The 12,745-nt window shown below is 48.8% G+C and overlaps 1 protein-coding gene across 1 annotated transcript; it reads left to right on the top strand.

Annotated features, from left to right (window-relative positions):
* Positions 1-5,619: 5,619 nt before the first annotated feature.
* Positions 5,620-9,167, top strand: CITED2 (Cbp/p300 interacting transactivator with Glu/Asp rich carboxy-terminal domain 2). Its single transcript, XM_078649374.1, has 2 exons — positions 5,620-5,781; positions 7,784-9,167. Exon 2 carries the CDS (start codon positions 7,791-7,793, stop codon positions 8,490-8,492), a length of 702 nt encoding a protein of 233 aa, XP_078505500.1. The 5' UTR covers positions 5,620-5,781; positions 7,784-7,790; the 3' UTR covers positions 8,493-9,167.
* The last annotated feature ends 3,578 nt before the right edge of the window (positions 9,168-12,745 follow it).

Here is a 12,745-nt window from a genome sequence, read left to right as displayed (position 1 = left end):
GTCTCCTCCTCCTGCTTCAACACCCTCCGCATGCTTCGCAAGATCTTCAGATGGATCCCGACAGATACAAGACAGACAGTCACCCAGGCCCTCGTCAGCAGCAGACTCGACTACGGAAACGCCCTCTACGCGGGAGCCCTGACCAAGCTCATCAAACGACTACAATGCATCCAAAATGCCTCGGCCTGACTGATCCTCGACGTACCACGCCACGGCCACATCACCCCCCACCTGAGAAACCTGCACTGGCTCCCGTCAACAAGAGGATATCCTTCAAGCTCCTCACCCACGCACACAAGGCACTCCACAAGACCGGACCAGCCTACCTCAACAGACGGCTCTCCTTCTACATCCCCAACCGCCAGCTACGCTCCGCCGACCTCTCACTCGCCACCGTCCCACGCATCCGAAGAACAACCACCGGTGGGAGATCCTTTTCCCACCTCGCCGCCAAGACATGGAACACCCTTCCACTGAGCCTAAGACAGACCCAAGACCTGCTGACCTTCAGGAGGATACTCAAGACCTGGCTGTTTGATCAGCAGGGCCGGACTGGCCGTAGCGGGCACCAGACAATCCCCCGGTGCGCCGCACGGTTTTGGACCCCTGGGGGGCGATTTTGTTACAGGCCTTTTTTGCAGCATAGCTGCAAAATCGGCCCTGTAACAAAATCGGCCGAAAACCGGCCCTGGCAAAGAGCTTGGTGGCACCCCCACCTCCATAGGGGGGAGGAGGGGGGGGGCGGCTGAGCACTTTGCCAGGGCCAGTTTTGGTTCCCAGTCCGGCCCTGTCAATCAGTAGCGCCACCCCCCCCCCCCCCCCCCAGCGCCTTGAGACTCTCGCGGGTATATGGTGCGCTTTACAAATGATTGATTGAACATGTGCTACCTGCTTTGGGGCCACTGCAATTATGCAGCAATGGAGGACAACAAAATGTTGCAGTGTTGAGTAAATTATTCAGCAAAGAAAGGCTGCAGAGTAATGTGCTACATTTTATGATACTCTATTATTTTAACATTTTTACACATATTAACAGTCTCTGAAAAGATTTTGCCTCAATAATACCAGTTTAACATCCAAGTGCAGCAGTGAGAATGTTGACCAGTCAACCTTTGTAATGGGCCCTCCACTTCCCAGCAACACAAGTCACGATGTTTTGATCCGTTTGAGCCACAAACAATTTTTGCTTAAAACCATCAGATTATGCAGCAGATGATGTATTATGTGGCAAATACTGCTGAGCTATAATTACGTGGAAAACATTTTCAAACTAGGATATTTTGCCATTCATGTGTGAGCTTCTCTCATGAAGACTCGTGGAGAGACAAAGGATGAAGGTGTCTAATAGTGATTGCAGAGAATAGTAGTTTAAAGGGGAGAAAATAACTGATATAATCCGAGGACCACTAACTATTTATGACTCTACCAATGTTTGAGTCTCATAATTTCAGGACTGATACATTTTCAATTCTCATTGCTAACTAACTTGAGTAGTAATTACACAAACTACTAATATAAAAGTTGTATCTCATACATCTGATACTGCTAAAAGCATCTGCAAAACCAATAGGTCTGGGTTGTTTTAGGTGTATATATTCATTTTGAATGCTATTTCCTAATACAATAACAGGAAACTAGGAGGCATCTAATGCTGACTTCATGACATGTTGCGCGATGCACATAAAAAACATAGGACTGCAATGTCGAATTGAACGAGGGGCACAGAATGATGTCACCAACACGCGGGGTCTCCGGTCATAGAATTTAAACCCAAATTTTAAGTTCGGAAATGGTTAGAAAAAGAGAGAAGTGCTGATGAAAGAAACTGCATGGCACAGAGACAAATGGCTCCTGATTCCACTTGAAAGCGTATTTGGGACATTCTGTGATTGAAAAAGTTACCCACATTGTAAATGTATTCAAATGTAAATAATTCATATCTTAAACCTCAAATAAATGTGTGTCTATTGGTTGTATTAAATAACGTTATGAGCTGTAACTGGCCAGTGAAATGCCAAACATACTAAAAATGTGTATCTTTTGCTCTTTCTAGCCACACCTCTGACTCCGCCCACTGACCCAATCCTCTGGTTATTCCCGCCCCCCTGGTGCTCAGCCCACAGCTCCCGTACTTTTTTCCCACTTCGACCACTGATTACAATACTTGAATATGTAAGTCATAGCGAGTGATGGGTGGGTGAATGGATGGACGACAAGCAGACAAATGGACTGACAGTAGGAAAAAGATGCAATGGTGAACTAAAATAGACAGACGGGCGATGAACGGATAGATAGATAGATAGATAGATAGATAGATAGATAGATAGATAGATAGATAGATAGATAGATAGATAGATAGATAGATAGGCAGGAAGGCAGGCAGACAGACAGACAGACAGACAGACAGACAGACAGACAGACAGACAGACAGACAGACAGATAGATAGATAGATAGATAGATAGATAGATAGATAGATAGATAGATAGATAGATAGATAGATAGATAGATAGATAGATAGATAGATAGATAGATAGATAGATAGATAAATAAATTATCCCTGTGACCTTCCTTCCAAAATGACAGCCCACATTAACAGGCGTGGTACTTCCCTGAAGTGTGTGGGACTTTTGAGGTTGGTGGCGTGTATTCCCATGTGTGACTAACGCCCACTGACTCAGACATTAGTAGATTGCATCATGCAAAATTGGTGCATCATAATTTTTCACGGCCACCAGTCTTTGTAAAAAATGAACATGTTTCAGCAATCAGTGTGTGAAAAAAATAGTTGTTGAACCAGTCGGCCCGTAAGAATTGTGTTTTTACACTGGTTGGACTTTGCAGCCGTTACTATGTAGTCAGACACAACGTGCGTCTTTGCATGGTCTGATGACAAACCCAAATCGTTTTAAAGAGTGATACTCGGGAGAAGACATTTCCCCAACAAAGACACACCATTATAGGCCCTGCCCCCACTGGGCACTTCGCAGCAGTCACCGTCTGGAATTCCGACAGAATTCCCCCCAGAACAGCAGGTAGCCAGCGGGGGAGGGGCCACAGTCGGTGTGAGGGGAGTCGACTGCCTCAACTGAAATGTGCAATGTCCTGCGTCACCACAACAGAATGCAAATACCGCTCTCTGCAAAGGGATGGACGTTTCCAACAACACACACTACACAAAACAAATACTGGGCGGATACCACACCCCCAACACGTCCAAGGAATCATGGCCGGTGTCGGGAAGTAAGCCAAAACTGGAGAAGCTTGTGTTTGTTTAAAAGGCACGTTGCCTATCACGGGTGCGCCACACAAAAAGCGTCTACAGTTAGCAGTTACCAAATAGTTTTCCCTAGTTGCATAATGTGGTGCAAGAAACTTTGGACGTTTACGTGTGAGTAATTCTGCACAGCCAGCATGCCAGACAATGGGCGTACAAGTGGTTCATTATAAGAGCAACTGAAACCACCAGGAATCAATTAAAAAACACACAGACACAAAAGAGGTGTCAGCAGAAACGAGTTCAGTCGTGTATGTGAACTATCAACATGGGTGAGCCTTGGACAGCCTAATGCATAAGATAAACTGATAAAGAACAACCGTGTTAGTCGTGAGCGCATGCCTGCATTCCAAAAATGCCGTGTGTGTAGCAGTTTCTGTCACTTTTAGTTTATTGCCCGCTCGCTACCCGCCCTGCCCACACCTCCCGGATGGTGACTGTTTACAGGGAGGAGGCGGGCCCGGCAGCAGCCCCATGGTTTGTTTACATGCTCTGCTGCGAGCAGGGACGCTACAGCTGGAAGCCAACGCGACCGCAGGGCAGCCAAAGCGTCATGGAGCAACGCTCGCAATCGGCCCTGTGCAAAACATGGACTCGTGCTAACTTCTGTGCAGCCCCTGAACACATCTGAGCTGGGGGGGAGGGTCGTGTTCACAAGGTCAAAGCAAACACACATTCCAGTGGCAGAGATCTCACGGTCCACGGGTGCACAGGCGTGAGATGCAATGCTATCAGAGCAACATGTTAGGAGACACAGGGAGAAAGACATGTGAGGTTTGGGGGACACTGCTCTGTGTTTTTTTTTCCAATTTGGCGGTAGAGACTAAGTAAGAATTGATTTAAAAAACAACAGCATGTTGGGGTTAAAACGTGGAGAGTTGGAGTGCATGCCAAAAGTTAGTCAATTACCAAAAAATGATTCACTGCTTTGAGATTCATCGAGCCTAGGTTGGTTCATTGAAAATAGCCAAAGGTTAAGGGAATTCCCCAAAACGTGGTACTCACGCCCAGTTGCAGACGGTGCAGTAATTTTGGTACCCCAGTAACATAGACGTCTGCTGAGGAAGATGAGAAGGGAGTCTGGGATTCGATTTCCTTGCGTGATTCTACTGAAAATATGAGGCTCTGTTGACGGAATCTTCCGAGAAAATATTTTGTACAATGCATTGTAACTTATACTTGCATTTTCGATCATTTTGGGAACACATTAAAGGTGACATCTTTACAACCCTTATTGTTGTGTTTCTGGCGCCCGGTCGCGTTTTCTGAATAAGAAACCACTGCCTCCCTTTTCTGATAAATATAATAACTCTCTAAATGCATGACAGCGTATGCGTCATCTTTTAATTTTTTTATAGGAGTAGCCTCAAGTATATTTTTATATATTTCTTCGGGATTTACTTGTTTTCATGTTTCCCTCCGGTGAAAATGTCATTATCTAATGGACGTCGGAATAACCTTGAGAGCCCACTAATACGAGCACTGGACGTGAACAGGACGTGCGCTGAGCACTTCCACATGTGCCCTGTCATGTAGTTTTATTTATGTGCACCAGCACCACCCCCCTGAAATCAACACGCCGCCACGTGCAAACAGCGCGCACTGTTTTGTATCCAGTAAAAATGTATTTTCTTTTTATTCCTTCAAACGCAGGAAGTCAAATTGTCAGAGATGGTAATAACATTTCACTTCTAGCTGAAGAATCCGGAGCAGGGGAGAAAGAGCCTGGGAGGGATGCTGGAGAAAAAAAAAATCAGGCTACGTGCAGGAAAGTAGCAGCTCCTCTGAAGCCTGAGTGAGCGGGAGGGGCAGAGGGGGAGGCTGGGAAAGAGCAAACACACGGTTTTATTTATTTATTCTGCAGCACGAAGCAGCGGAGCTTCCCTACCATTGACTTAATGCATGCTGCATTCCTCTTTAGGGCATAGGGAAAAGGAGCAAGCAGCAGCGCCCCCTCGTGATGCGCGTATCCTTGTGCATGAGGGGCTTCACTTGTATGCATTAATATTGGCTTTACTGTTCGCCGCATATAGGCGTTGCAATATTTATTTTAAAAAGTAACATGATCTGTGCAGCAATAATGTCATTAATAAATAATTGTCTGAGCGCGCGGATCTTCCTCGCAGCCCTGGGATGCGCGAGGCTGGAGCGGTGGCTGGGGCAGCAGCGCCCCCGGCGTCGCGGCCCGGCAGCGCAGGCGCACCACACGTGTCTCGGCGCAGAGGGAAGGGGCGGATCCGCTCCGGTTCTCACTGGCTGAGCCCGCACCCGTGTTTTGCGCGCGCCTTGGCCGGCTCCGCCTCGCCGCCGCTGGTATATCTAGTGAGCAGCGGCGCAGTTTTTCATTGTTGGCAGAGAGCGCGAGCGGGTACCGCGGACTGGAGGCGAGACCAGCGCACAAGGAGCGGCTGATACGGACCTTTACTTGAGCCCCTGCCCCGGCAGCTCCCGGGCAGCTCCTCTCTGCAGCCAGGGATTTCATTTCAAAAGGGAGATCGAGAGAAAGGTGAGTTAATAGTGTAGTCTAGTTTGCTCTGTTTTTTACGTGGTAGTTTTGCAGCAGATGGTGGCGCGTGATCTGTGCAAAGTTGCTGGTGCGGTCCGCGGCGACGGTCTTTGTCAGGTGCAGTGATGTAATCCTTCAGTTGCAGAGTTGCATAAGGGGCAACGTGCAGTGGAGTGTGCTCGGTGCACCCCGCTCTGTGGCACAGTTGAGCTGCTGTTTATCTTGTGCTGCGCTGAGGGTGTCTGCAGGGAAGTGCCAGCGATCTTTGTTGCGGCTCGAGGAGGGCTGGGTCCCTGCTGAAGCGAAGGCGCTTAGGGGGGCGCGCCATCTGCCCACCTCCGAAGGTGCTGATTTAAGCTGTTGTGTCTGCAGGCTGGTGAGAAACGAGTGTGTATGCGTATGTGTGTGTTTGTGTTGAGTATCATGTGCAGGGTAGGCTGACGGGGGCAGTGTCCGAAGAAGCCTGTCCATGGGGTGCTTGCACGCAGGGGTGGGTGGCAAGGAGTCGGGCGCAGGCAGTCTGCAGATTAGTGTGGCAGGGAGCGGTGCTCGGGCACCCTGTGTAGTGTAAGGTTGTTTTTGCACAGAGAACTGTGGCAGTGCAAGGTAGTGGGAAGCAGTCCATGGCAAACTCACTGGGCTGTGGGCAGTGCAAGGTAGGGCGACAGGAACGGCACGAGGGTGCTGGGTGACAGTGAGCTTGCCATGCCATGGGTAGGGTGGCTTGAAGCGGTGCACTGGGTAAGGACAAGGGATGCATGAGGTTTTTCAATCTAGGGTAGTATGGACAGCGCACATATGGCTGGGAGTGGCACAGTGTAAGGTGACAGCCGTGCACGGTAACCCATTGGGGCTGGCAGACCAGAGTGTACGGAAACCCTCATGGGGCGTGTAGGGAGTGGTGCCCGGTGCAAACGCTGCACTCAGTGCCTTTTATGGTGCACGGGTATCTGCACTCTGGTGCAAGGGGTCGGCTTGGATACTTTGCTCAGGGTGAGCCCTTGTCACAAGGACTGCGGTAGTTCAGCGCTCCCTCCATCCGAGGGACAGCGGGCTTGTTGGGGCGGCTGAGGGTAAACCGGAGTATTTTATCTTGCATTGTATGTGTAATGTCTCCATGCACTGATTCGTAAAAGCCACTGATTTATTAACTTGAAATGAGTAATGGATTTGCCCTTCGACTTGGATTGAGCATGTTTTGTTTTGAGCCAGGGTCGCTTCTTCTCGTTGACCTGCACCCCTCCCATTTCAGGTGTGTCTATTGGCCGCCGTGCCACAGTCCGCTAGGTTACCACTTGCTGCCCGGAGGCGGTGCATGATTCACCCGCTCGTGTCCGGGCGCCCGCCCGGCTGTGCATCCTGCTTACAGGCTCTGCAGCCGCCTCCCGGTAGCTGTCATAGCGCAGCACTCGCTGCCTTCCATCTGCCGTTCCCCTTGCTTGCAACGACGCCCCTGAACTTGCGGTCACTTGTTTCAGTCACCAGGCAGGCTGAAGTGTCCCTTTCTGAGTGTGGCACTGGAGAATCGAGCCTCTCATTGCTTTGCTGGCAGAACCTGCTGCCCGTTGATTCAATAGCTGTTCGAGTACATAACAATGGTAAACTCAGCTGTGTTACTCTTAACCCCTCTACATGTATGTGTGCATAAGCCATTTGTCCCAATCGCACGCAGCAGACAGTCCTGTGTGCCACATTCTGAACCAACCTTGGAATGACCTGCGTCTTAATTGCATAACTGGACTAGTTAAATATACCCAGCTGGCTCTTGACCCGTTAACAGCATTGCATCCATCTGCTCCGGCGCCCTGTGAATGTATAGCAGGACATTATTGACTCCCATAGAACAAGTATACAAGCTTTTAATGTGTGTGTTTTTTAAGGCATTTTTTGTTGTATATCATCGGTTGCTTAAATGTCAGTTCTTATCGAGAATCCATGTGAAACTGTAATTGTAAATTCATGGTTCGATCAAACTTAACCCCTGTGTCCTCTTCTCTCGTAGCTTCGCCATGGCAGAGCACATGATGGCCATGAACCACGGCAGGTTCCCCGACGGGACCGGCGGATTGCACCACCACCCGGCCCACCGCATGGCCATGGGGCAGTTCCAGACCCAGCACCCGCAGCAGCAACACCACCAGCAGCAGCAGCACACCTACAGCACTGTCATGGCCGACCACCACCTACACTACGGAGCCGGCACCATGACCTCTAACGTGGGGGTCCGGCACGCCATGGTCCAAGGCGGGGTGGGTGCCGTGCACCCCGGCGGCGGCATGCCCCCCACGGCGCGGTTCAGCAGCACCCAGTTCATGGGCCCCCCGGTGAGCAGCCAGGCCGCCCAGCTGACGGCCAGCATGCAGCTGCAGAAGCTGAACAACCAGTATTTCACGCACCACGCCTACCCCCACGGCCACTACCTGCCCGAGCTGCACCCCGCCGGGCACCCCCTGGGTGCAGGCCAGCAGCCACACTTCAGAGACTGCAGCGCAAAGCTGGCCTCCGGCATGGCCCCCTCCTCGGCGCCCGTCGCGCCGCCCCAGAGCGTCATAGACACGGACTTCATCGACGAGGAGGTGCTCATGTCCCTAGTGCTGGAGATGGGGCTTGACCGCATCAAGGAGCTACCTGAGCTCTGGCTTGGACAGAACGAGTTTGACTTCATGACAGACTTTGTGTGCAAACAGCAACCCAGCCGGGTGAGCTGCTAGTGCGCACTCCCTAAAAAAAGGACATTCCTCGCGAATGATTGGACTCGAGACACCGGATCCCCACTAACAGATCCTGGAAGGCTCTGCACACCAGAAGGCTAAACATCCAATTTATTTTCTTTGACCCCCGGCAGCTCCAAGAAACCAGCTTCCCATTCGCTCTCCAGCGTCACACACATTATGCTGGCACAAAGCTTAACGATGTTAACATTTCCAATGTTTCCTGTAATTGAACCGCATTAGAATCGAGAGGGACTCTTGCTGCATGGATCCCAGAGGGCAGATTACTGCACAAATGCTGCCACCTTGCTTCGTCTTTTAACTATGCATCGCAGCACACTTTCTTTTCTTTCCTCACCACATGCCTGTCGAGCCTTGCAGGGTCGGTGCGGGCGACGCCGGCGCTCTGCTGCCCCCCCCTCCCCCGGTGTATAGACAATAATAACAGTGTGCAACGTGGACTAGTTGGTGGCTGAACATTTCACCAAGGCTTTGTTCGTCTTCAACATGTTTACACTGTGCCCGATAGTTCGTTCGATACGTGGAAAATACTACTGTGTGGAAAGCTTTTTAGGAAAATTTGACAGTATTTTTGTACAACTTTTTTTTGATGAAATACTTGTTAATTTATTTATATTTTAATTTGCCAATGTCAATAAAGAGTTAAATAACTTACTCTTGTCTACGGTTCATTTTGCAACTGTCTTACTTTCAGGTCCCGGTCCTTTTTATTGGAAGTATTGGAGTTGTTGACATTGGTTATGCCCGGGCCACACTATAAGAATAGCGCCTCGAGGCCCACTCGTGTACCTGTTAGTTAGAATGTGTATCCCAGCCCTCTGCAAACTATTAGGTACCTGGGTTCATGCCCCTAGGGCGCAGACAGGATTTCTGGAAAGCACGTTTTTGGAGTGGCCAATCCCAGTTATAGGACGGACCCACTACCTGCCTCTGCTGGGAAGGGTGGGAGATGTTTGTCAAGAATCCACCCCATGGTCTTAATGGTTTACTGGCCATTTCTATTTGTGGAATGGCCCATCTTGGCAATGTTTAGGTTTCGCCATTTGACCTGGGTGAGAGCTTTCTGCGCGCTCTCCAGTAGCACCTCAAAGTAGGTGGGTGTAACTCCGCCGTGACCCGTGCTTGTGTTTTGTGCAGTGTGGTCTGTCGTACGTGCAATTGGTAAAAACCCAAACAAGGTGATTTTCACAAAGCACTTGAAACTTGTGTGGCGGAGTAGTGTGCAGGGTTAATAGTTATACATTGGTTTTGTACCCCAGCTATCCTTTTATTTGTGATCGTAAGAGGCCATAACCACGGCATGAACGTGTGTAGCGTTGTGTTTTGTGGTTACTTTTATGTTCTTGGTGCTCACATGGTTAATATGCTTGCTCTTTTAATTTTGATGTTCGTAAGTGAGCGCGACTGTTCCTATGGAAGTAAAGTGGTTCCAGCAGCCTTCCCTTAAAGTGTCTCATGGCGACAATTAAGCAAACGCAATATACGTTCCTTTTTAATTTCAGGATGCTAACAAGTGGGCAACTAGTTGAAGAAGCTCATTTCTAACCTGAATGTTTTCGTTGGATTCATGTGAGTTAATTGGTCATGGTGCCCTCTAGGTTGAAGGCGCTTGTAACCCTCTTCCGCCTCACTTGTGACCCAGCCCGGCTGCTCTGCTCAGTGACCTGTAGGGAGAGTGGTTTGATCCAGGGCACTGTAGCCCATTGTTCAATGTCCCTAATGGACACTTAAGCAGCGAGTGCACTTGGGAACATTTGCATAGATTATGAAAGGCAGCTTGGCTGCACCTACAACGAAGTGCTGAAACATGGAAGCGCGCTAATGGGCATGCAAGTTTCAAAGAAATCGCAAACAAGCGAATCCCTTCTCTTGTGTGCACTCCAACCGCATTTTGCGGATAAGGCAGCATTAAAAAAAAAAAGTAAACAAGCCAATGTTCTACAACCACTTACCATTCGTGTTTTTTTAGTATAATAGTAACCTGCTAGGTTTCTCCCTGGGTTATTCTCGTGCACGTTGCAGTTGTATCAAAACGCACAAGCGGCCAGTCTGACTAGGTTACACTTTGTGGTGGGTTATGGTTCAGGCTGAGATACTGTACAGTCTGTAGTATGGTTTACACTTCCTTATTCCCATACAACGGAACAGGGATACTTTGTGTCCAGTGGGTATCTACCGCGCCCTTCCACGTGACCTTGAACAGCCACTCTTTGAAGAACCAGCTTGTGTTGTGCGTGTTCAGGGAGCCACTGGCTGCGTAGCTGCTCCGGAACTGAAGTAATTGTGTTTTGTGAGTGACTTGTGCAGTTGGGCACACCTTAGTGACTTGTAAATGGGCCTCACGCACGACACTGAGCGGTGTTACCAAGGTAAGTTGGCGTCAGAGCCAGGACTGTTTAGCTAATAGACCTGGACATTGGACACAGGGCAATTTACCTGCTCAGCTTACTAGCGCCTGGAAAGGAAAAACTAACAACTTGCGTAGCCGTGCTGCTCTGAGAATGGCCTAATATGAATGCATTGGTTAAGAGTGTTTAATATGCAGGCTAAAAGAATTCGTGTTTGTGATCACTTGCTTTGGAATTCTGTAACCTTGTCTCCATTCTAAGGCAAGGTGGTTGTTAATGAATGACTGACGTCCCAGAATAAGAGGAGGCTCCAGAGGGCGAAGTTCAGTTGCTACTTGTTAGCCCATTTTGAATGTGTAGATGTATATAGCGCAGCTTATTACCCGTGAGGGTATCCAGGCGCTGTCCATGGGCACGGGGAGATTAAGTGATTTGCCCAGAATCGCAGGTTGTTGAGCCGGATCCCGAGTCAGCAGGATTTCCGGACGCCTTTTCTGCGCTTTCATGTTCTGATTAGGTAAATGCACCTCGTGCCATGCTCACTGGGCCAAGGCGGATGCAGAAAAAGTGGCATTTCTTTTGCTTTGGTAAATAAAACATTGGCTCCATGAGCTTCATTTGGTTTCTGTGAAGAGGTATCGTTTCAAGGACGTCGAGACTCCATATGTTAGATTACTGGCTGTGGGTCTAATCTTGTCTCTACCAGAATACATTTTGACTTTAGCTCTTCACGCTGGGAGTAGAGTTTTGTGGGCATCTGCTTGCCAACGGCATGTGTTTTGTTTCTTGTTTCATTACAAGGGGGGCGGATTCTTACTAAGGAAAGGTGTCACAATACATTCCAATTTACTCGAATACCTGTTCTGGGCGATTGTCAGAGACGGACTGGGTAAAAAAAGACTGCACTGGGTGCCCCGTTCTGGTTTTTAAACTCTTAAGAGTGGTAGCATCAGTGAAACTGTTGCTTGATTTAGTGGGAGAGGCAGTAATTGGTGCATGCCCCTAAAACACTGACCCTGAATTGAGTTAGTCATGCATTGCTGTTTGAATAAGGGCCCGGTGCTTCCTGCAAGCAGGACGTGCATGAGTTTAAGGACGTACAGTTTGTCTCAGAAACGCGAGTCTATGTTCTGGACACTAAAGGGTGCATGACAGATTTCCCCTACACTCCCATAGGGAAAGCTGTCTGCAGGGGATCCTGGAATTACCTATAGTGGTAGGAAGTATTGTTTCTTGAGGACTAGACAGGTGGTCTCATGATGTTCACTCAGTTTCCTTTTCCACACATGCACGCCAGTGACAACAATGCATATAACTGGTATTTTTGACACATGTTAGGCTCCAGGGTCTTGAGGCCTGCATCTATTTTCACCCCCTCTGTGTACATAATAAAGTTGATGGGGTAGAAATCGTCCAGAGGCTTCACTTACAGCCTGCACAGTCTTATTCAAGTGCACGTGCTGTCCATTGGTTCTCTTTGAAGCTGGAAAACACATGTACTTTATTGGGGCTCCTTTCTCCTCCCTGATTCTTTGTATACATTTTTTCTTTATATTTTATAGGGTGTATGTACTTTCCACCGCTTGTTTGATATCAGTGTCTAGTTAAACTGCAACCACTGCTCCTATGGACTAGTTTGGTATCCTGATCTTCTGCCTCAACCTTCGCCTTTGGTCTTACCCTCACTACCCCAATGCTTACTAACATAGTGAGTTATTCATTCTCGTAAACTTCACTTTTCTTGCACCCAGTGTTTACTGGTGCCCCTGAATACCTGTAGGTATTATATATAGCTTCATTAGGGGGCTTGAGCTCGTGTCCAATCCTGGCTATGGTTGATGGTCTGGTATGCAAATGTGCCAGTGGGTCTGTGGGTGGTTATTA

This window comes from Lissotriton helveticus, chromosome 6 (genome assembly GCF_964261635.1).
Source record: "Lissotriton helveticus chromosome 6, aLisHel1.1, whole genome shotgun sequence".
In the NCBI taxonomy this organism is placed as follows: domain Eukaryota; kingdom Metazoa; phylum Chordata; class Amphibia; order Caudata; family Salamandridae; genus Lissotriton; species Lissotriton helveticus.
Note: the sequence above shows the minus strand (reverse complement) of the source record. Positions and strands in the feature narration are given on the sequence as shown.

Coding starts and splice junctions, on each gene's coding strand:
- CITED2 (XM_078649374.1), top strand. CDS start 7,791: ATGGCAGAGCACATGATGGCCATGAACCACGGCAGGTTCCCCGACGGG.